General features: G+C 40.9%; 1 protein-coding gene across 5 annotated transcripts in view; it reads right to left on the bottom strand.

The window, feature by feature from the left end:
* SIL1 (SIL1 nucleotide exchange factor) overlaps positions 1-25,441 on the bottom strand; it is a 209,799-nt gene that overhangs the window by 68,926 nt on the left and 115,432 nt on the right. For all 5 annotated transcript variants that reach the window (XM_034656085.1, XM_019795885.2, XM_034656087.1 and 2 more), the window contains 3 exons: positions 22,263-22,383; positions 15,450-15,549; positions 3,779-3,970 (listed from right to left, as the gene is read on the bottom strand). In XM_034656085.1, coding sequence (XP_034511976.1) covers positions 3,779-3,970; positions 15,450-15,549; positions 22,263-22,383 — 413 coding nt within the window. The remainder of the gene's footprint in view (positions 1-3,778; positions 3,971-15,449; positions 15,550-22,262; positions 22,384-25,441) is intronic.

Genomic DNA, 25,441 nt, shown 5'->3' on the forward strand with positions numbered 1-25,441 from the left:
TTTCTGGATAACAAATCCATGGCTCAGAGTCCTGTCGTTCAATGCCTAGGGTGGTGACTTGTCAAAGCTGGTAGGAGCTCCTGACAGAGTGGCTGCCAGGCAAACAGCCCTAAAGCAACACAGAGTCATAGAGGTTCTGTTGCAGATGTAGTTTATCTTTATTACTACAAAGACAATTCAGGATGTTATAAATTCTAACATTTATATAAGCACCTCAACCTTTTCAATATGTTTTCTCATTTGTTATTTCACTGAAGATGAGGAAGAAAAGAGTCGTCCTGCCCACCATACGCACAGAAGATCAAGCTCCAAATCTGGGCCCTGCTCAGCATCACATGGGAGAAGTCATGATCAGGGCCCAGGTCTGCAGCTCCACATCTAGGTCTGGGCCCACAGTTTTCCCCAGGCTGCCTTCAGGACGGGGTAAGACAGGTGGACAGAAACTCAAGGTAGAGAGAGGGAGCTCGTGAGGAAGGACACAGTAAGCACTGTGCCAACACTCCAGAGGAAAAGACAGAACCAGAGCACTGGCCAGATAATCAGAGAACAGGAAATAGAGAAAGGGAGAAACTATGGTAAATAACTGAGGAGACATCTGAGGAAAGGCAAACACACTGCCCTAGGGTACGTGGGGCAGACAGAGGCTGCATTTCATAAGTAACTCACAGCCATTTTCCAAACACATGGATTTACTTTTCACAAATCCTGTTTAATAATTCCAATATGGCTGGGGAGCCTGGGTGGCTCTGTTGGTTAAATGTCCGACTCCTGATTTCGGCTCAGGTAATGATCTCAGGGTTGTAGAAGTGAGCCCCACATTGGGTTCCATGCTCAGTGAGGAGTCAGCTTGAGATTCTCTCTCCCTCTGCCCCTCCCCCTCCCACATGCACATGCATGCTCTCTCTCTCTAAAAAAATAAATCTTTAAAAAAAATAGAAATATATTAATTCCAATATGGCTGTGAAGAATCACTGGGCAGATTTAGTTTGGGTCTTTGAACCCCATGGCTCCTCAAAGCGTCTATTCAGTGAGCCTAGAACAGGAGTGGACTGGTGAAGTTCCCAGCAACAGAAGTCCTATCTTCCACAACACTAGCACTGAATTACCTGAATTCCCCATCACAACTAGAATTAAAGGTTAAGCTGTGTCTTAATTCCCTTGTAAAATCACAACTCAACACTGCTGCATGATAGCCTGACATACCAGCCCAAAGCAAGGACCTTGTATTTCCAATCCAAAGGCCAATGACTCAGAACATTAATGGCTCTTCTGCCAAAGAAGTACGTTTGGCCTCACCGGGGAAGCGGTTCCTGGTGTGACCTCAAACTGAGTTAGGTGATGTTGAAGAACCTGTTTACCCCACCTAGTAACCTGTGAAAGCAGAATAGGACATCACCCTAGAGATAACACTGGCAGACATGCATGAAAAAAAATTTTTTGTCAGGGCTGTGCTAGCCTCCTATGTATTCACTCTCCTCTGGGTATGATCAGCTCTCCAGTCATTCTGGCCTTTTATGCTCAACTGAAGGAAGAGTCTATAGAAACCTGATACCTAAAGATCCACCCAAGTATGTTAAATGAGAAAAAATAAAAGCTGCCAAGATCAGAGCACGACTAAGTTGGCCAATAACCCCTAAGGTCCTTAATCCTTTAAATATCTGTAACGGAAAAGCTGTTGGAATTCTTGTTTTTCACCCTGGAGAGAAACACAGGAAAGAGGAAAAAGAACTCAGGCCCACTTTCTCTCTAAGAGGATCATAGACCTGCTATTTGAGTCCTGAGAAAGAGTTATAAGCAAAGAAAGAAGATGAAGAGGCTGCATCATAATTCCTGCAGATACAGTACACACTCATCCTCTCTCACCACAAAGGCTGGCAAAATCCTAAAGAAAGAAAGAATGTCTTTTAGCCTAGTTTATAGAGAACAAGGACGCAGTCATGCGTGGGAGGATGTTGAAGATCTGTGTCTTGATGAGGATCTCAAACAAGCTTTTGATTATGATTACACGATCTTCCCAGGCCCCCTAGTCCCTAGTCTGAATTATGGCAACAGCCCCCTATCTGGTTTCCGTGCTTCGACCCACACCCCCTGCCTCCAGCCTAATTCTCAACAAAGCAGGTGAGGAATCCTTTAAAAATAAGTCAGAGAATGTTGTTGTTCTGCTCAACAGCCTTTATAACGTCCAGTTTCATATTCTTTTCCGTGCTCAACAAGGCAGCCCATGATCTTCCCCTCATTATCTGTTTAAGCTTTGTCTACGTCCCTCTCTCTTCTTTTAGCTCCAACTACACAATGACTTGCTCTGATCCCACAAACACACTAGACATGCTTCCACGTTAGGGCTTTAGTACTTGCTGTTTCTCCCGAGATGCTCGTTTCCAATACTGCCAATCCTTACCATGAGCTACTTTTTATTTGCCCATAGTATTTATCAACTTTAAACACACCATCCATAATTTACTTATTGTGTTTATTAACTATCTGCTTCCACTAGAAGCTAAGCTCTAATTTTGTTCACAGATGTATTTTAAGTCCCTGAAATAGCTCTTGGGACTTAACAGGCATGCAATAAATTATTGAATAAATAAACTACTCTTGCTCCTTCTCCTTAGATCTACCTATGTCTTTTTGAGCTTCATTCAAATGATACCAGTATCCTAGAGAGACAGAGTGACCAAAAGGTTAAGAGCACAGTTTAGGGTCAGACAGACCTTGTTGCAAATCCCAGCTCTACCACTCACTAACTGGGTGACCTTGGGCAATATCAGGTGTGACCTGTGTCTTCTTTGCCTCAGTGACAAAATGTAACTAGTAACAGCACCCACTCATAAGGCAGTTGTAGAAATCAATGAACTTGTGTGTACAAAGCACTTGAGTGAGGGCCTTGTCTATGACAATGCTCAAAAAAATATTAACTACTATAATTACGGCACAAGCGTGATCAGTCCTTTCCCTGCCGCAAACTCTCCAATGGGTCTTAAAATCAAGGGTAAAATCGTAAAGAGCATGATATTCCCAATTCCACCTCTCTGAATCTCTAACCTTTCCATTTTATTTACGCTACCCTATCCACTATTTCCCAGGTCCTTAATTTCTCCAAGCTCTTCTCAACCTCAAAATCTTTGCACATGATGTTTCCTCTGCCTGTGGTACTCTGATGCAAGGACTGGCAAACTTTTTCCAAAGGGCCTGATAGTAATGATTTGTGGCTTTGTGAGCCACAAGGTTTTGTCATAACTCTTCAACTCCACTGTAGCATAAAAACAGCCCAAAACAACAGAACAATACATAAAGAAACAGATGCAGCTGGCTGTGTCTCAATAAAACTTTATCTACAAAGGCCTTCCTCAACACCCCTGACTAGGTTAAGTTCCCCTATTATGTACTCCCATACAACTCTATGGAGCCCTTATCACAATCTTGAGTTTAAATTATCTCATTACTTTATTGTTAATTGTTCACTGTTCAATTGTTCATGATTTAATTGTTCCTTCTTCCAGACTATAAGCTACATGAAACAGGGATCATGGCTGTTTTGCCCCTACTATAAAATAGGTGCTGAAAAAATAATGGACATAACACTGCAAATGAAAAAGAGGTTGGCCCTTTCTTCCAGAATGTATCTTACTACAATAGCTATTGGCCTAGGTTAAAAATACTAGGTGCCCTCAGAGAGGAGTGAAGATGCTGATGATATTTTCTTAGGATTTAAGGCAGGAAGGTTTGTTGTTGAAGATGTTACTTAAAAGTCAGATTTATAGACAAAGAAATATGGTACCTGATGGACATAATATTCGAGATCAAAGAGTGCAGCAATCTTCTCTTCCAGGCTGGAGCTGGAACTATTGAACTTGTTGATCAGCCGTACCATGATCTGCATGTCGGTCTCAATGACAACATTCAGCTCTTCAAAGTCCTTCTTTAGCTCTTCGATGGGACGAAAGAGTCGTTTAACCTTGGCCTGCCTTGCCTAAGAAGATAATTGAAGCAAAGAGATAATTAGATCAATTGGAGACATCTCCCCAAGACAGCTGTCATCTACCATGGACGCCCATTCTCAAAGAACTACTGCTCCAGGATTCAAAACCTTCTTTCATCTGTACTATCAGAAAATCCTCCCACAGGAACACCTCATTTTACTGCACTTCACTCTGTCACACTTAGAAAGGTTGCCTTTTTTTTTTTTAAACAAATTGGAGGTTTGTGGGAACCTGCGTTTAGGTACTCTATTGGCGTCATTTTTCCAACAGCATTTACTTACTCTGTGTCTGTGTCACATTTCGGTAATTGTTGCAATATTTCGAACTTTTTTATTATTATATTTGTTATGGTGATCTATGATCAGAGGTATTTGATACTACTGTTATAATTGTTTTGGGGTGCCACAAACTACACCCATATAAGACAGTGAACATAACTGATAAATGTTTTGTGTATTCTGACTGTTCCATTGATAAGCAATTGCCCCATCTCTCTCCTTCTCCTTGGGCCTGCCTACTTCCTGAGACACAGTGATTTTGAAATCAGGCCAATTATTAACCCTACAATGGCCTCTTAAGTATTCAAGTGAAAGGAAAAGTCTCATGTCTCATTTTAAGTCAAAGGCTTAGTGAGGATGGCATGTCAAAAGCTGAAATAACCAAAAGACAGGCCTCTCGTGCCAGTTAGCCAAGTTGTGAATGTAAAGAATTCCTGAAAAAAACTGAAAGTACTATTCCAGTGAACACACAAATCAAATTTTAAGAAGCAACACAGTCGTATTGCTGATATGGAGAAAGTTTTAGTGGTCTGGATAGAAGATCAAACCAGCCACAACACTTCCTTAAACCAAAGCCTAATCCAGAGCAAGGTCCTAAAATCTCTTTAATTCTAGGAAAGCTGAAAGAGGTGAGGAACCTGCAGAAGAAAAGTTTAAAGCTAGCAGAGGTTGGTTCATGAGGTTTAGGAAAACATGCCATCTCAGTAACATGAAAGTGCCAGGTGAAGCAGCAAGTCCTTATATAGAAGCTGCAGCAAGTTATCTGGAAGATCTAGCTAATTCATAAAGGTGGCTAGACTCAGCAACAGTTTTTCAATGTAGACATAATACCCCTCTATTGGAAGAATATGCCATCTAGGACTTCCATAGCTAGAGAGGAGAAGTCAATGCCTGGCTTCAAAGCACAGGCTGATTTTTTTGTTAGGGACTGATGCAGCTGCTGACTTGAGGTTGAAGCCAATGTTTACTCACTACTCCAAAAATCCTATGGCCCATAAGAATTAAGCTAAATCTACTTGACCTGTTCTCTATAAATGGAACAACAAAGCCTGGATGCCAGCATCTCAATTTACAACATGGTTTACTGAATATGTTAAGACCAACATTGAGACCTACTGTCAGAAAAAAAAAAAAAAACAAAAAACAACTCCTTTCAAGATATTACTGCTTATGGGCAATGCACCTGGTCACCCAAGAGCTCTGAGGGAAATGTACAATGCGAATAATGTTGTTCTCATGCCTGCTAACACAACATCCATTCTGCAGCCCATGGATCAAGGAGTCATTTCAACTTTCAAGTTTTAATTATAATAATAAGAAAATACATTTTGTAAGGCTACAGTTGCCATGAATAGTGATTCCTTTAATGGATCTGGGCAAAGTAAACTGAAAACCTGTTGCAAAGTATTCCCCATTCTAAATCCCATTGAGAACATAATGGGACGAGGTCAAACTATCAACATGAACAGGAGTTCAAAAGAAGTCAATTCTAGCACTCATGGATGACTGTGAGAGTTCAAGTCTTCAGTGCGGGAAGTAAGTGCAGATGTGGTGGAAATATCGAGAGATTAGAACTAGAAGTGGAGCCTGAGGATGTGACTGAACTGTTGCAACATGATAAAACTTTAACAAATGAAAAGTTGCTTCTTATGGGTGAGCAGAGAAAGCAGTTTCCTGAAATGGAATCTACGCCTGGTGAACATATTGTGAAGACTGCTGAAATGACAACAAAGGATTTAGAACACTACATAAACTTCATTAATAAGGCAGTCGAAGGGTTTGAGAGAATTGACTCCCATTTTGAGAGAAGTTCTACTGTGGTATAAGGTTATCAAACAGCATCACATGCTACAGAGAAACTGTTCATGAAATTGTTCCATGTGGCAAACTTCACTCCTGTCTTATTTTAAGAAATCACCACAGCCACCCTAATATTTAGCAACCACCACCCGCATCAGTCAAGCAGCCATCAGCATTGAGACATGACCCTCCACAAGCAAAAGGATTACAATTCACTAAAATCTCGAGGTGGTTAGCATTTTTTAGCAATAAAGTACTTTTTGAATTAAAGTATGTATACTGTCTTTTAGACATAATGTGATTGCACATTTAGTAGACTGAAGTACAGAGTAAACATAACTCTTACATGCACTGGGAAACCAAAAAATTAATCTGACTTGATCTACTGCAGTGGTCTGGAAGCACACCCACACTGTCTTCAAAGCATACCTGTACCTTCCAAGATGCCCACAGAAGAGCGTCCTCAAAGTCTACCCGTATAGACCTCTGCCCCAAAAGCACACTCAAGATTTTCCAAGGTTCATTTATCCCAGTCTGACTTCTAATGTTCAAGAAGAATGGAAAGTCTTCTTGCTGCCATCACTGAGGTCAGGGGAAGCAATGCAAGCTCACCTTCAACCCCTAACGTCAGTCGAAAAGGCCGAGGTCTAAGGTAGAATAATCTACACCTTGGTTCTGCATCTTCTACAATCCCTGAACATCTTTGCTTTGCCCTGCCCAATCCAGCAACGTTTTAGGGAAACCCGGATGTAGGAAATTGTGGGTAAAGAGCTATCACAGTGGGAGCAATTTGCTGATGAAAATTAAATCACTGTCATTACTGTCAATCTAACTACAGGTGTACAATTTGTTCAACTGTTTGAAGTGGCTAAATTACTGTATACTCAAGTCTCAATCTTCTCTCAATCCTTCCCCACCCCACACACATACAAAAATTTTTAAAATGAAGTTATGTTGGAGGTGAATAAAAGACTTTAATTAGATATTTTATATATGTGACACTCCAATTTTCTTCCCAATTTTAGAGGACAGTGCTTATAAATAAAGTCCAAAAGGTCACAGTGGCTTATGTCTCTATCTTCCAAGAAAAATTAAAAGGCACGAATATTTATAAAAAGCAGAATGATGAGCAGCTGTCAGCTCCAAATTGCTCATCTATTACCTATGGATTTTCTCCTCAGTTCAGTTATAAGTACTCCATAGAAACACCAACCAAAGAAATGAATCAGCCTCTCTTAAAAAAGCCCAAGCTCCTAGCAGAGCAATCCTGTCTATGGGATGTCATATCCTGCTTCTTCAGGTTGTTTTAGCCTGAAGTGAAATGCTCTCCCTACACCCAGCTAAAAGACTCTGGATGGCCTCCAAAGGCAGGGCAAAGAGGTCTGAGTCACTGCCTAGAGCTGTGGGATGACAGGCAAGTGAGCAGGGTAAGAAACGTGTCACCTCCACCTCACGTAAGTGATGGTTACCTGGCCCTCAGGAAGAGGGCTATTTTAAGAAAAAAAAAAAACACAAAACCTTTTTATTTTGTAATAATTATAAACTCACAGGAAGTTACAAAAATACAGAGAATACCATGTACCCTTGGTTCAGCTTCCCCCAATGGCAACTTCTTACATAACAGTACACTAACAAACCCAATACAATGACAAAGTTATAATAATGTTAATTAGACTAGAAGACTTCCTCAGATTTTATCAGCTTTTACATATGCACATTTGCACATATATGCGTGTATATTATTCTGTACAATTTTATCCAATATATATATTCATGTATCCACCAGAACAGTCAGGCTACCGAACTATTCCACCACCACTGAACGGCACTGTGCTACCCCTCTGTAGCTGCACCTCACCCTCCCACTCATCCCTGTGCCTAGCAATCACTACTTTGTTCTCCATCTCCTGAATTCTCGCATTTAGACAATGTTATAAAGATGGAATCACAAGGTCTGTAATCTCTTGAGGTAGTATTTTTATATGAACATAATGCACTTGAGATCTATTCAAGTTACCACATATATCAATGGTTTGTTTATTTTTAATGCTGAATAGTATTGCATTATACAGATGCACAGTTTGCTTAACCATTCACCTGTTGAACATTTGAGTTGTTTCCAGGTGTTAGCTACTACGAACAAAATCACATAAATATTTGTATAAGGGTTTTTATATAAATTCAAGTTCTTATTTCTCTGGGATAAATGCCCACAAGTACAACTGTTGGGTCATGTGATAAACATGTTTGGTTTTATAAGAACCTGCCTATTTTCCACAGTGACTCACCACTTTACATACTCACCAACAGTGTATGAAACACCCAGTTTCTCCACATCCTCACTAATATTTAGCATTATCACCACTTTTGTTTTAGGTATTTTAACAGATGTATAGTGATAGTTCATTGTGGATTTAATTTGCATTTCTCCAAAGGCTAAAGACATCAAACATCTTTTCGTGTGCTTATCTGCCATCCATAAATCATCCTCGGTGAATTATCGGTTTGTTCATTTCCTTTCCCTGTTCTCTAAATATGTTGCTGGTTTTTACTGCTGAGCTTTTAGACTTCTTTATATTCTAGATATAAGTCTTTACTCAGATAGTCTTTGCTTTGCACAGATCTTATACGCACCAAGTTCAAATACTGTCGTTTCAATACCACCATTCTCCCAACACTACTCAAATTTCAGTTACTACAAATTTCATTTAACTGTAATTGCCTGAAGTACAAACTCTGTTGCTGGCTCTTCAGTCCACAACTCACTACATATAACATAAATGCTCATGATGTTGAGTGGCTGACCACACTTCCTTCCAAGACTGTCTGACGGGTCACTGCAAATTCATTACTCAGTTCAAACACTGATTTCAAGTGTGTAGTCATAGGACTTCCTCATCCTCCAATGACAAACCCACGTAACATTTCCTAAAAAATGTAATCAAAAGAAAGAAGAGGCCAAGAAAGATGAAAGTGCAGCAAAGAAACAAACTGGTAACTCTGACAGTGAAACTCATATTGAATGTATTTGGAGCTACAGAAGATGTCCTAATTTTTGCTTCAACTATCAAACGTTAGTTTCCAAACATAAGAAAATGATAGTCTCTTCTTTTTTCCCTTATTTTCATTCATTTCATTGTTCTTTTCTTCTTCCTGATGGTTCCAAGTTTCATTCTACTGTTGTTTCATTTTTATTTGGAGAATATTCATTAGTCATTCTTTTAGGTACATCGGCTGGAGACAAATGTTTTCAATTTACTTTTGTGTAAGAATGTCTTGATTTCTCTTTCTCTCATGAAGGATATTTTCACTGGCTATAGAATTCTGAGTGGACAGTTTTTTTTAGTACTTCAAAAATATTGTGCTACATACTCTGGTCTTGGTAGTTTCAAATGAAAAACGCACTGTCAATCATTGTACCCTAAAGTAGTTATGTTTTTCTGATTAGCTGTTTTCAACATTTTTTCTGTATTTAATTTTCAGGAGGTTGACGGCGAAGAGTCATGGTGTTGATTTTTCTGATTTTATCCTACTGAAAATGCAGTTTCATCAATCTATTCATTTATGCCCTTCATATTTGGGGATTTTTCCATCTTTATTTCTAGTATATATTTTTTTTTATTTTTTTTTTTAGTACTCTTTCTCCTTTGCTAAGACTCCAATGACAGAAATGTTAAATCTTTTCTTATAATCACGCAGGTCCCAAAATCTCTGTTCATTTTTTTCCTATTTTTAGTCATTTTTATCTGCAAGTTTACTGGTTCTCCTCTCTTTTCCTATTCAGCTACTGAGCCCTCATCAGCGATTTTTAAACATTTTTAGTCGTATTTTTTCAGTTCTAAAAATTGCATTTGGTTCTTTTTTCTATCATCTACTTCTTTACTGAGATTATCGTTTGTTTCAAGAGTTCATAATCATTTGTTGAAGCATTTTTATAACTGCTTTAAAATTCTTTTTAGGTAATTCAAACTTCTGTGTCATCTCACTGTTGGTATCTATTAACTGCCTTTCCTAGTTCAAGTTTGTTTTTTTGTATCCTGGATATTTTGGCTATTAAGTTTTAAGATTTCTCAAACCTACTGAATCTTCCTTTTCAGCAAGCAGTTAAAATGTTTAATACTCTGGTTCTGTCCTTCTTATATGGCTGTGACTCTAAGACAATTTAGTTTCCAGACCCTTTGCAGTGTTATTTTGGTCTGTTTCCTTTATAACCTGCCAAAGGATCATCTAGAAACCTGGCATTATTTCACACTGTGTTTCAGTTATCATATCTTCTGCTGTGTTAATTCTGGTCAGTTTCTCACGTGGGTCACCAAAGAGCATGCCCAAGGCTTCATTTGTGAAATCCCTTTCTCCAGGTCCCTTCTCTCCAAAATCCTACTACCAGTCTCTAGTTAGGAGGAGGAAGAACATCACCAGCCACCACCGGACACTCTACATGGGGACAAGAAGTCCTTTCTTGGCCTCTTTATCACCCTGCTGGGGGAACTGAAACACTGCTCCACTGATGCTGGTGTGAGGGTGGAAGTCCAGGCTCCTCACTTACGCTCACTGACAATGTCCCAGAGTGGGGAGCAAAATGATGCCTCACACTATCTCAGTGCCACCAAGTAGAAGGTCAGACTATAGATTCTCCATTCACTACCACCTCCCTTCCCCTCTCACAAAATGGCATCACCTCTGCTCCAAGTGAAAAACCTTGGTAGTGTCAGGCAGGGAAAGACATTCAAATATCCTTCTTGGCCTCTACTGACACCACCCCAACAGAAGCAGCCTGCTACCCCCAATGTAGAGGGTGGAAAACCAGGCTCCAGGGGCACTTGGATGGCTCAGTCGTTAAGCGTCTGCCTTCAGCTCAGGGCGTGATCCCAGAGTGATCCCATCAGGCTCCCTGCTCCGCTGGGAACCTGCTTCTTCCTCTCCCACTCCCCCTGCTTGTGTTCCCTCTCTCGCTGGCTCTCTCTCTCTGTCAAATAAATAAATAAATTAATTAATTAATTAAGAAAGAGAGAGAGAGAAGAGAGAAGAGAGAGACGGAGGGAGGGAGGAAGGAAGAAAGAAAGGGAAAGAAAAAGGAAAAGGAAAAGGAAAGAAAACCAGGCTCCACACTTGGTGTGGGCAGAAGGTGGAAATTCCAGCTCTCTGTTTAAGGCTCACAGATGCCATCTTGGTCAAGGTAGCAGAATACTGCATCACATCATATCATTGCCATAAACAGGGAATAGAAGTTCAGCCTACCCAGTTGGCTTCTGCTGACATCACTCTGGTGGAGGAAGGAGACTGCAGGCTGCTCCCACCAAGTGGGAGGTGGAAATCCAAGTTTCCCTTCAACTTCCACTTGTACTAAGGGTGGGTGGGAGATTTCCATCATCTTTGGCTAAAGTAGGACAGGTATTGTCAAAAAGGATTTAGTTCTATTAGGCTGTCCTTCTCCTAGTAATTTCTCTAGAAAGAGCAGGTCTTTTTTAGGGCCTTTTTTATCTGTACCTGTAAGCATTTCCTGGATGTGGGCTTCTCCAATGCCCATTCTGGGAGATACAAAGGGCAAAAAGAATGCCCAAGGAACTCTCTATCATGTTATTATTCAAGTTCCAAGGTTGCTAACCAGTCTGATTTCTTCTTCCCACCTTTTAGCGTCTTCTTATATTTGCTTTTAGTATTATGTCCAAGGTTTTTAGTTGTCCTTAGCAGGAGAAATATTAGCAAATGAGTCTACTTTATCTTGTCCAGCATCAAAAGTTTAAGAAGGTCATGTTTTTAAATGGAGCAATTTATAGGATACAGGTGAACAGCTGACATAATAAAATAAAGCATCAAGCCATTTGTATGGTAATTGAGGTATAGAGGGATCAGATTCAACAGTAACAGTCCAAATCTGTTTGGCTAGATGGAGCTTTTCCACAAGGCAAGGGGTTCTGGGAAGGACTGATTCATTTAAATCTAAGGTACGAACATATACGATAGAATTGGTGCCCTTCCCCCCAAAAAAATCAAGTCAAGAAAACATTCACTCAAATGATAGGATATAGCACAGTATTTGACAGTATTGCCTTTATAAATAGCAAAAGCACCATCCTGTTCTTGCAAGCCACCACACGACTTGAGTTTAAAGACTGATAAACACAAAGTATAATGCCATCTGCAGCCAAGAGCTCAAGACATGTCAGAAACTCCCCAAACTACTTCAAGTCAATTTATTTGTCAGTCCCAAGGGCACTGACAGTGAGTTGAGTCAATCCCAACAGGCTCCAAATGAAAGCAGGAGAAAAACCCCAGGCTCTAGCACCTCAGTGAAGAAGCCAACAACTTACACTCCATAGAAGTAAAGAAAGAGTGTGTCAAGCTTATCTTCCAACTGGCAGCTGACTTAAACCTGCTTTAACAGGGATCCTGCATTTGGGTACTGATATTGGGATCTTCTCTTGCAATGGGAAAGGATTCTCTTTAATTAAAAACAAAAATCAGCTGAAAACTTAATCTCTTGCTTTTACATTTAAAAAATATTTTCCTTTTTTTATTTTGTTTTTATTTTTTCTAATTTTTATTTAAATTCCAGTTAATTAACATACAGTGAAATACTGGTTTCAGGAGTAGAATTCAGGGACTCATCACTTATATACAACACCCAGTGCTCATCACAAGTGCCCTCCTTAATGCCCATCACCCATCTAGCCCATCCCCCACCCACCTCTCTCCATCAACCCTCAGTTTGTTCTCCATCATTAAGAGTCTCTTAGGAATAAAAAAATCTTTAAAAAAAAAAAAGGGGGCGCCTGGGTGGCACAGCGGTTAGGCATCCGCCTTCGGCTCAGGGCATGATCCCGGCGTTATGGGATCGAGCCCCACATCAGGCTCCTCTGCTGTGAGCCCTTCTTCCTCTCCCACTCCCCCTGCTTGTGTTTCCTCTCTCGCTGGCTGTCTCTATCTCATAAATAAATAAAAAATCTTTTAAAAAAAAAAAAAAGAGTCTCTTAGGGTTTGTTTCTTTTCCCCCCCTTCCATATGATCATCTATTTTGTTTCTTAAATTCCACATATGAGTGAAATCATATGGTATTTGTCTTTCTCTGCCTTAGCAGAGATAATACAGTCTAGCTCCAGCCATGTCACTGCAAAAAGGACGCTTTCATTCCTTTTGATGGCTGAGTAATGTTCCACTGTGTAGGTTATGTATGTATGTATGTACACACACACGTACACACACACACCCCCCACATCTTCTTTATCCATTCATCAGTTGATAGACATTTGGTCTCTTTCCAATAATTTGGCTATTGTTGATAATGCTGCTATGAACATCAGAGTACCTATATCCCTTCTAATCAGTATTTTTGTATCCTTTGGGTAAATACCTAGTAGTACAATTTCTGAATCAAAAGGTAGTTCTATTTTTTTTTAAAGGTTTTATTTATTTATTTGACAGAGATAGAGACAGCCAGCCAGAGAGGGAACACAAAGCAGGGGGAGTGGGAGAGGAAGAAGCAGGCTCATAGTGGAGGAGCCTGATGTGGGGCTCGATCCCATAACGCCGGAATCATGCCCTGAGCTGAAGGCAGACGCTTAACCACTGTGCCACCCAGGCATCCCAAAAGGTAGTTCTATTTTTAACTTTTTGAGAAACCTCCATACTGTTTTCCACAATGGCTACACCAGTTTGCATTCCCATCAGCAGTGTAAGAGGGTTCCCCTTTCTCCACATCCTCACCAATACTTGTTAATTTTAGCCATTCTGACAGATGTGAGGTTAAAAAATATTTTCATAATATTCATACTTTTCTATACAAACTTTACTATGGGAAAGAATATCATTGAAAGAGAACAAAGAGAAGGGATGGGGTAGAGTACGTCTTCCACCCACAGAGAAGACATGGATCAGGGGCTGACTGCTATGTTCCCAACAGGCCCACATGGAGCCCATGGTGAGGGGATGACGAATGAGAACGACCCAACTCTGGCCACAGGAACATCAATTTCTGCCCTAAGCACCTAGGCACACACCTGTCTCCTCTGCCCTCTGCTTCATCAGTTAAGAGGATATGATTTTCCTCACTCTCCTAACCTGTGATAGGATGAAATTCTATCACCTTCCTACAACCACTGCTGCTGCTACTGCCATCCTGCTATTCATTTTCTCATACCATATGCACTCCCCATACTGGGAGATGTGACTTCACTAAGATGAGGAAAGACATGGAGAACATGGTCTGCATATTAACACATCCTAATTAGGTCCTACCCAAGACACACACACACACACACACACACACACACACACACACACGCTCATTTGTCTCAGGAACATTTAACTCTAAAGGATCTAAGGGATGTAAGCCCTCCTCCACTTAACATACAAGCTTCAAGAACCTGATGCTGCCCCTCCAAGATTCTGCCAGGATTCTGGGGCACTGGCAGAGAGACAGACAAAGCAAAAGACAACTGTGACGAGGATTAGAGGAAGGAAGAACTTAGAAAGGTCTCTAAAGTAGCCATCAGAGGAGCTTCTTTCAAGGACAGGACTCAAATGGAAGTGTAAATGGAGGGTTTCTCAGTCCGTTAAGCATCTGCCTTCGGCTCAGGTCATGATCCTAGGGTCCGGGGTTCAAGCCCCGCATCGGGCTCCCTGCTCAGCAGAAAGCCTGCTTCTCCCTCTCCCTCTCCCTGCTGCTCCCCCTGCTTGTGCTTGCGTGCTCTTTCTATCAAATAAAAGATATATATATTTATGGATATTTCTAAATGATGAGGGACATTCTCTGGCTATCACAGGAGTTCATGATCCATCTTAAGTTTAAGATTTCTGGTATAAGCCTGTACCCACAAGCCCTCCCAGACATGAGGGAGGGGCTGCAATTCTGTCTCTTTCTCCTTCTTATTCCCTTAGTTTGTACACAAATTTAAAACTGGAGGAAACATCAGCCAGCCTCTTGTTCCACCCCTGTGTTGTACACGTAAGGAACGTGAGCCCTGGAACAGGGAATACATTTGCTACATGTTCAAAGGACATCAACAAGGATCAAGGCTTCCTTCCCAGCCCAGCTCCTCTGTTCTTTAAGCTTGTGTCTAATCCAAGTGTAAGTGACGAGATCTGTGTTTTAATCTCTTTTCTTCTCACTATTGTCTGTGATAATGGACAGTATGATTATCTCTGCTTTGTGCCTCATTTTCCCCAAACATATAACGCAAACTTGGATCCTAAACAATGAAATGCTCCCAACATTGGTATATTTTTTTATATTGTCTACAAAGGATTACTTACTTGGCATTAACTGCCCTTTAAATTATTTTACAATATTATTATCATAACCCCATGTTATTTTAATAGCTTCAAGCAGAAAGTGATTCCTTTCAAGGCTGTCCGGTAGGCTTACTAACTCCCTGGAAAGAGTATCACATACCTTGTCTTCCTTTGAACTCTCCACTTCTGCCCCCTCCTTGAATTTTGCCAGTGCACTCTTGAGGTCCTGTGACGTGTAGGTGTTAGTGTTGATGTCCAGCCTGTCCAAAGAGAAGGAGAGAGTCAGGAAGGAGGCACCCTCTTTCCCAAGAAAAAACCACCCCCCTACCGCAGGCGCTGGCACTCCAAAACAAGGTAAGCCAGCCAGGTCTAACTCAGAGTGCACCACTCTAGCTTTGCCTTTGGTCAGCCACAAGCCCAACAGGTAGTCTTACCTTGAAGCTAGAGGAGGAAATACACAGCTGAAGATGGGGTCATTTCATGAAAGAGGAGGAAATGCCATGGGGCCGACAGAGGCCTACCATGGACAGAGAGCTCTCAGCCAGCTACACAGGCAGAAGTATGTCTGGAATGTCAGTGCAATGCTGTTCTGTCAGCATGTGACAGGGCAGGACCTCCTGGAGGATAGTGGGCACAGACAAAGGATATAACAAGCACCCTATTTATATTCTTCTAGTAAAGGGACCAATGGGGACCTGAGCCCCCCTAACGTGTCTGGCCTGATTTCACAAGGCAGCCTTTCTTCACAAAAACAGGCTGGATAAATTCACACCTTTAAAACCAGCTCCTGGGCACAGAGTAAACGCAGGAGGTATGTGTCAATCTGACCAAGGAAGGAATAAGCTTGAGATATGGAGGACTAGATGCAAAGCCAAGTATCTTCCAAAGTCAGTCTCCAAGGAGAGGGAGGAAAGTAACCAATGTGGATGTAATCTCACAAACCTGGCGGAGACTAGACTGGCGCCCTCTCAAAGCCCCCTGGAGCCGATCCAAGCCATGACTATTCTTCTTGATGGGAGAGAAAGCAATCATGGGATGGGGAGTGGGTTTTGCCACCAATGGTGATTTCAGTTCAGTGAACAGAGAGGTAAGACAAAGAGTGACATGGACAAAGAAGTGTGGAATGTTGTCTGTGCTTGACAAGACTGTCCAGCTCTGGGCGGGGGAAAGGGGTGGGAGGGTGGTTTAAGGATAACCCAGGAGAGATATACAGGTGAGGAAGGAAGGAGCTAATGGGCTGCTTTGGGCAAGATAAGCATATCAATCTAAAGGTCAAGATGCCAGCAGGCCTCAGCTCTTATGAGAAGCACATGCTCTTAGGGCTTTGCTCATTTAGTCTTTGATTCATCCTAGAGACCCCTTAGAGCTCTGAGAAAAACATTTGTCTTCTCTAAACCTCAATGCTCATAAACTAATTAATAATAGCTAATCGCTCCCATTTACTGAACACTTAACCATGTGTCAGTCACTATTTTAATCCTTTCAAAGTATTATTTCATTCAACTGATTACCACAATCCTACCAGGTAGGGAAGATGATCCCTCTTCCAGAAGAGCATCACCCACTGCCAGTAACATGAGGATACCACTGCCCTACCCCTTATCCCTAAGACAGAGATAAGTATTTGAGGGTACAGCTTCAACAGATTACCCCCTCCCTCCTATAAAACTTGGTCGGGACAAATCCCATCATGTCTCATAGCTCTATTTACTGCCTTAAGTGCTGCTCTTCTAGGCCACTCGCCATCACCCATTCTCAGCCCAAACTACACACACACACACACACACACACACACACACACACACACACACAAACGTGCACATGTGTGACTGTGCACACAGACATCAAATCATCTTCAGCTGGTATTCTCACTTCATTCTTCACTGAGAAAAATAGATGCTATCCTCAAGAACGCCTTCATATCGCCCTCATCACCTCTATACACCAACCTGCACCAAACATACATTGTCTGCTTTCCCTTCTACAGTAATGGCTGACAGTGTCCCTGCTCCTATTAAACTTATGTTCCAGATCCTACTTTCCTTTTCAAAGGCTTTAACTCCCATAATTATACTGCTCCCTCCTGTCTGCATCTTCAATTTCTCTCTTTGGTTGGATTACTCTCCTGAATATACCAACACTCTTTTGACTCCAGGGTCTCTAATTATCATGCCATTTCGCTGCTCTCCTTCAGAGTAAAACTTTATGAACACATTGTCTTAACTCACTATTATCATCTTCGTGACTGCTACCTACACTGCCATTTGCTCTAATCCGGATTCAGTTCCCACAGCCTACTAAAACTTTTCGTCAAAATTACTAAAATAATTGACGACCAGATCCAGTGGACTCCTCACTCGTGTGATGCTCCCCATCCACTCTGCAGCATTTACACAGTTCACCCCTCCCTCGTTGAAACACTCTCCTTCCTAGTTTCTTGTTACCATATTGTGCTGCTTCTTCCCCTTCCTCCCTCCTTCTCTGACTCTTTTGCTGGTTCCTCATCTCCTACCTGAACCCTATATACTTGAATGCCTCGGAGTTCAAGCCTGAGCAATCTTCTCTATCTCCACATTCTCCCCTAGTTCTTTTAAAATATCTGTCAGGCAAGGCGCCTGGGTGGCTCAGTCAGTTAAGTGTCTGCCTTCAGCTCGGGTCATGATCTCAGGGTCCTGGGATTAAGCTCCACATCAGGGTCCTTGCTCAGTGAGGAGTCTGTTTCTCCCTCTCCCTCTGCCCCTTCCCCCGCCACTCAGGCTCTCTGTCTCTCAAAAAAATAAAACCTTTAAAAATACATAAAATAAAGTATCTGTCAGGCAATGATGCCCCAATTTTTTTTTAAAGATTTTATTTATTTATTCGACAGAGATAGAGACAGCCAGCGAGAGAGGGAACACAAGCAGGGGGAGTGGGAGAGGAAGAAGCAGGCTCATAGCAGAGGAGCTTGACGTGGGGCTCGATCCCATCACGCCGGGATCACGCCCTGAGCCGAAGGCAGACACTTAACCACTGTGCCACCCAGGTGCCCCAATGATGCCCAAATTTATATCTTTGACCCAATTCACTCCCCTGAGTACCAGCTAGACTCTGGTACAACTACCTGATAATATCATGGATCTCAGATGTTCGCCAGGCACCTCAAACTTACTACATCTAAAACATAAGTCTTGATGTTTCTCCCCATCAATCTGTTCGTTTCTCAATCTATTTCAATAAATGGTACTTCTAAGAACCTAGTTGTGTTAAATCCCAAAATAAGGCTTTATCTCAAATACCTTCCCACCACCTTCCTTCAACCCATAAATCTTTATCATATGTCCTGTTCACACTACCTCCAAATTAAATCTCCACACCCAACCGCTCTTCATCATGACACTCTAGACTAAGCCACCATTGTGTCTTACCTGATCTACTGAAATGACACCCTAATTGTCTCTCTATGCTTCTTCTTTTGTCCACCCTCAATCTACTCTCCATACACACAGCAACTAGACTGACTTTGCTAAACTACATCATATTAAGCTACTCTCCTACCCTAAATCCTCCAATGGCTTTCCATTTCTACTTAAATGAAGACTGCTCAACATGCACCTCCAAACTCCACATGATATGGCCCCTCATCAGGCCACTCTCCAAAATCATCTATTACTCTTCTTCCTTCTCCTACTCTCTAGTCACCCTGGTCATTTTCTTGTTTCCTAAACTTGATGAAGTCTCTTCCTTGACAAAGCTGGAGACTCTTCATTTTCCCTCTGCCTGCGATACTCTAACCTTAACCCTGTAAAATTAACTCTTTGCATGACTAAATCCCAGTCATTCTTCAGGTCCCAGTTCAAATATCATCTTCATGAGGTCTTCCAAACCATTCTATTTAAAGTAGCCTTCCCGGGGCACCTGGGTGGCACAGCGGTTGAGCGTCTGCCTTCGGCTCAGGGCGTGATCCCGGCGTTGCGGGATCGAGCCCCACATCAGGCTCCTCCGCTGGGCGCCTGCTTCTTCCTCTCCCACTCCCCCTGCTTGTGTTCCCTCTCTCGCTGGCTGTCTCTATCTCTGTCAACTAAATAAATAAAATCTTTAAAAAAAATAAAAATAAAAAATAAAGTAGCCTTCCCTAGGGACTGATTACCTTGCTTATTTCTTCCCTACTTTCTACCACTATCTGTAATTACTGCACTTGCATTTTTATTTTTCTGCCTGCCAGCCTTTCTAACGCTGGCATCCTGTTTTGTTTACTACTGTACCTCTAATACACGGCACATAGGCACTCAATAGGTCTTTTGTGAAATAAATGAATGGAGCAAGGAAATGGCCCTGTCTTTGGCCCACTCCCTTAATTACAATGCTGTACTGTACCATGTTAAATGCTCAACTCTAGATGGGAAAACCTAGATGTACCCTGTCCCTCATCCCTCTGAACAAAAGAGGTTGTTCCAGGACAAAAAAGACAGATACAATGTTGGGATGTTGACAAGGATATGGACTAAAACCAGTGGAGATGACAAGCCTAAGACATAAATAGCAAGAGAAAACCCTGCTGCTAGGAACCAAATATACACTGAAGGCAGTGCCAGGAGAGGCCTCTGAAACAAGAGTCAGATGCTTTATTCCAGGCTTTATAGCCTATAGTCATTACAGCTCCAGTTAGCAGTGTGGCCAGTCACATATTCAGCAGAACTGTTGGAAAGGCTACCATGGATAAGGCTATGGACCATCCCCATCTCTCCTTAGCCAGTGGTTCTTAACTCTGTGATCATCAACCTCTTGGACAATCTGATGAAAAGCTGTGGGGTCTTATCTGTCTTGTCTATCTTGTCCCCTGATACAGAATAAGCAGATAAGCAAAATACTCTAACAACTGTGGAAATGAGCCCTGCCCTTTGGCCTCTGTTCCCTTTCTGGTACTATAGAGCCAGGAAGACACTTGTAAGTGGAAATAGAGGAGCCCAAGATAAGGTCCACAGCAGAAGGGAGAAGTCACCACCAAAGGCAGGCATATATTCACTGAGCTCACAGCAGTGAAACTCACACCACCTTGTCCATGCCTTTTGGTTGTTGTTGTGACAGGTATGCCACTATTAATAAATGCTGAGAAGGAAAAAAATACGTCCAGTATACCCTGGAGGCCATTCCAGACCAGAACTCTCAGAAACATTCCAAAGGAGAAAAGGAAAGAGGCAGAAATAGAACAGGTATCTCTCTCTTATGGTGTGCCTATTACAGATCACACAGATAATTCTGACTTCTAAAAAGATAAGAGCAACCGATAAAGCATTTAGCATTCTTACTGAAGATCTACGGTCACGTACTGGAAAAAGCACTTTCCATAGTAGTAAAATCAACAAATTGCAAATTAGTCAAGCTCCTAATTCAATATTCTTAAATCAAGAATAAAATAGGCTTTTTATTTAGAAAATAAGACTTGGCACAGATATGATAAAAGCCCTCCTGATGTACTCTGAGACACTGATGTATGTGTGCATACATATATACATATGTGTGCTAGGGATGGCGGGAGCTTGGCAGGGGTTACAACAATGAAATTTTATTCTTTCTTCGATGGCTGTGAGAAATGAATCATCATATGGCCTCCAGGTACAAGCCTATCAAAAGAGATGGGGGAAGATAATGATCCTCCCCATTTGGAGTGACTGTGTGGAGGACAAATATCTCCTTATCTTACCACAATATACAATCAAATTTTCTAACAGTAAAAACCACCCACATCTGAGCAGGCCCTTCTGTGGGGTTGCAGGTGCTATAGGACTGAAAGTGCTTATGGACAGGCTGAATAACCTTTTATTGAGTACATCAAAGAAAAGACTCAGGTAAGAATTGGGTCTCTGCGCTCCCTTTCTGGCTCTTATCTAACCGCAGAATATTGTTGAAATAATGAAAATTCAAGGACTGAGTAACACTAACCTTGCTCGATCCATTATTGATGCCAATACTTGCATATATTTAGAACAGGGGCATCAAACTCTTTGTTATGACCACCTAATATTTCAGGTTTTATGGGCCTTATGGCAATCGTCCCAACTACTCAACTCTGCCATGTAACAGGAAAGCGGCCACAGACCATACATAAACGAATGAGCATAGCTGTGTTCTAATAAAACTTTATTTATGGACACTGAAATCTCTAAGAGCTATGAAATCGAAATATCATTCTTTTGCTTTTTTCCAACCGTTAAAAAATGTTAAAAACTACTTAGCTGTGGGTTGTACAAAAACTAGTAGCAGTCCCAGTATGGCCCACAGGCCATAATTTGCTGGTCCTTGTGTTAAAGCCTCATGATTGGTATTTATGACCTTCAAATTGCCCAATTGTAGCAGCCCCTGCAAACCCCATGCCTCCTCCTCCCTCATGTAAAAAAGAACTTGCAAATAATACTTACTAATTCAAGGCAAAGAACAGGAAAATAGAGACAAACTGTTCAAGATCAAATACTCTAAACTGGTCATTAAAAAATAAAGCAATCTCTTACCATTGGAGAACTTTTATCCTGCAAGAAAGCCTGTTTAATATGGACTAACAAGAGGAAAAGTTAGTCTGAATTAAAGACTTTAAAATGCAATTTTATTGTTCACCAAGGAAGTATTACTGCAAACCAGAAGGCCTAACAGGCTTGTTTTAATGAATAGATGACTCATCTGTAATCAGCACATTAATTGTTGGGATTCAAATGGGTGCTCTTAAAGTACTGGGAAAAATAGCTTCATTTTTAAAGCAGGTTAAGCATTCCCCCTACAGCCTTTTCTAAAGTATCAATTTGCTTTGCAAACTATTTCTTTCCAAAGATTCTACAAGTAAACTTCCATGAAACCCTGACAGATTTATCAAATTCTAGACTACTAAATTTCAAATTTTTAAAAAAGCCACATGAATTTGGTTAAGAAACGTTACATTGTCGTTACTTTCAGTATTACAAAATCAATGTTGTCAACCTCCCAGTCCCTAGGGTTGTCACTGTACCTTCTGCCTTTTTTCAACCCTTTCAAATTACTTCTGAACTTGTCCTCTTCTTGGAGTTTCACTTCTCTTGCCCCAGTCTGGAGATTCAACCGCACATGGGATCCTGCAGGGACACCCTGCCCTAAAAGCCAAGAAAAAAGAGGACTCATGAGGTAGACAGGCCTCGAAGGAACACTGCAATGGAATGGCTGGCTAACAAGCCAACGGGATTTATTAATTCATGAAGACCAGACTCCGCTGTGTTCCACTACCTGAATCCTTCCATCTCTCTAATACACACATACATACACACACACACACACACACACACACACACACACACACCCCTCACACATATTTTCTCTTTTTGCTAATACATATCAAATTAAGGGAATGAGGCAGATGGGCAAGGGCATCTGCACTTCAATCAAGAGACCAATAACCCCAGTTAGAATCTGCATCTTTAAACTATTCTGTTTTCTTTAAACTGAGCTATAATAAGCCTTTCTGTTAATGTGCAGGTGAATGGTAAATATCTACTCACCCTTAAGGATATGGCTACATCACTGCATCCTTCATGACAACCCTTTTTGCCCCTTCCCTGACGGTCCCAGAAAACCCCAGAGAGCTTGCCATTCCAGCAAGCTTAGACCTCACCACCCTCATCTATTCATCATCAGGCTCCTTCCATGAGGCTCTCTCCTTGATGAGCACAGGGACTATATATCCTATTGTATTTCCCAAGCCTAGACCAGCATGTGATTAGAAGGTAAGAAGATAGAGCAAACCAAGGAGACAGGGAATGGAATCAATAGAAACTAAAAACCTCTGCCCACCCATCTCAGAAGAGGTGATCTCCTCGATGGGGAAAAAAAAAAAAAAGTAATGTGAATGGATGGGCTATACATACACATTATACAAAATTACTCAAAGATAGTTAAAAAGCAGGTAAAGACACTACAAAAAAAGAACTATAGGCCAGTATCTCTGATGAACACAGAAGCAAAGATCCTCCACAAAATATTAGCAAACCAAATCTAACAATATATTAAGGAAATCATTCACCATGATCAAGTGGGATTTATTCCTGAGATACAAGGGTGGTTCAATATTTGCATATCAATCAACGTGATAGGTCACATCAACAACAGAAAGCATAAAAACCATATACTCATTTCAAGAGATACAGAAAAGGTGTATGACAAAGTACAATATCCATTCATGATAAAAACCCTCAACAAACCAGGTTTGGAGGAAACATACCTTAACATAATAAAGGCCATCAATGAAAAACCCACAGTTAACATCATCCTCGATGGCAAAAAACTGAGAGCTTTTCCCCTAAGATCAGGAACAAGACAAGAACATCCACTCTTGCCACTTTTAGTCAACATAGTACTCCAAGTCCTAGCCACAGCAATCAGACAAGAAGAAATAAAAGGCATCCAAATCAGTAAGGAAGAAGTAAAACTTCTGCTATTTGTAGATGACATGATACTATATGTAGAAAACCTTAAAGACGACACTAAAAAACTACTAGACCTGATAAATGAATTCAGTCAAGTCAGAGGATACAAAACCAATATACAGAAATCTGATGCATTTCTATACACTAATAATGAAGTAGCAGAAAGAGAAATTAAGAAAACAATCTCATTTATAATTTTACTAAAAATATTGAGATACTTAAGAATATAACTCAACAAAGAGATGAAAGATGTACACTCTGAAAACTATAGAACACTGATGAAAGATGTCGAAGGGACTCTTGGGTGGCTCAGTCGGTTAAGCATCTGCATTTGGCTCAGGACATGATCCTAGAGTCCTGCGATCAAGTCCTGCATCGGGCTCCCTGCTCAGTGGGGAGCCTGCTTCTCCCTCTGTCTGCTGCTCCCTCGCTTGTACACTCTCTCTTCCCCTCTCTCTGACAGACAGACAGGTACAAGCCTATCAAGATGAATGAATGAATGAATGAATGAATGAATGAATGAATGAATGAATGAATGATACTGAAGAAGACAAACAAATGGAAAGATATTCCATGCTCATGTATTGGAAGAACAAATACTGTTACAATGTCCACACTACTCAAAGCACTCTACATATTTAATGCAATCCCTAACCAAACACCAAAAGCATTTTTCACAGAGCTAGAGCAAATAGTCCTAAAATTTGTGTGGAACCACAAAGATGCCAAATAGCCACAGCAATCTTGAAAAAGAAGTAAACTGGAAGTATAACAATACCAGATTTCAAGATATACTATAAAGCTGTAATAATCAAAACAATATGGTACTGGCACAAAATGGACACTTGGATTAATGGAACAGAATAGACTCCAGAGATAAACCCACAATTATATGGTCAAGTAATGTATGACAAAGGAGCCGAAAAGACAGTATCTTCAACAAATGGTGTTGGGAAAACTGGACCAACTTCATACACCAGGAACAAAAATAAACCTAAAATAAATTAAGGACCTAAATATGAGACCTGAAACCATAAAAATCCTAGAGGAGAGCAAAGGCAATAATTTCTTTGACATCGGCTGTAGGAACATTTTTCTAGAAATGTCTCCTAAGGCAAAGGAAACAAAAACAAAATTAAACTATTGGGATTAGATCAAAATAAAAAGCTTCTCCATAGCAAAAGAAACAACAAAACAAAATGACAACCCACTGAATGGAAGAAGATATTGCAAGTGATGGATGTGGTAAGAGGTTAGTATCCAAGATATATATGGAGAACTTATATAACTCAACACCAAAAAAACCCAAATAATCCATTTGAAAAATGGGCAGAAAACTGTACACTAGTGGTGGGAATGCAAACTGGTGCAGCCACAGCACCAGGAAGAAATAGTATGGAGGTTCCCCAAAAATTAAAAACAGAATTACCATATGATCCAGTAATTCCACTACTGGGTATTTACACAAAGAATACAAAAATGCTAATTTGAAAAGATATATACACCCTTATGTTTACTGCAGCATTGTTTACAATAGCCAAGTTATGGACGTAACCCAGTGTCCATCAAATGGATAAAGAAGATGTGGTATGTGTATATACAATGGAATATTACTCAGATATAGAGAAGGATGAAATCTTGCCATTTCCAACAACATGAATCTAGAGGACATAATGCTAAGTGAAATAAGTCAATCAGAGAAAGACAAATACCGTATGATTTTACTCATATG

The sequence above is a fragment of the Ailuropoda melanoleuca genome, chromosome 3, assembly GCF_002007445.2.
Source record: "Ailuropoda melanoleuca isolate Jingjing chromosome 3, ASM200744v2, whole genome shotgun sequence".
Lineage (NCBI taxonomy): Eukaryota > Metazoa > Chordata > Mammalia > Carnivora > Ursidae > Ailuropoda > Ailuropoda melanoleuca.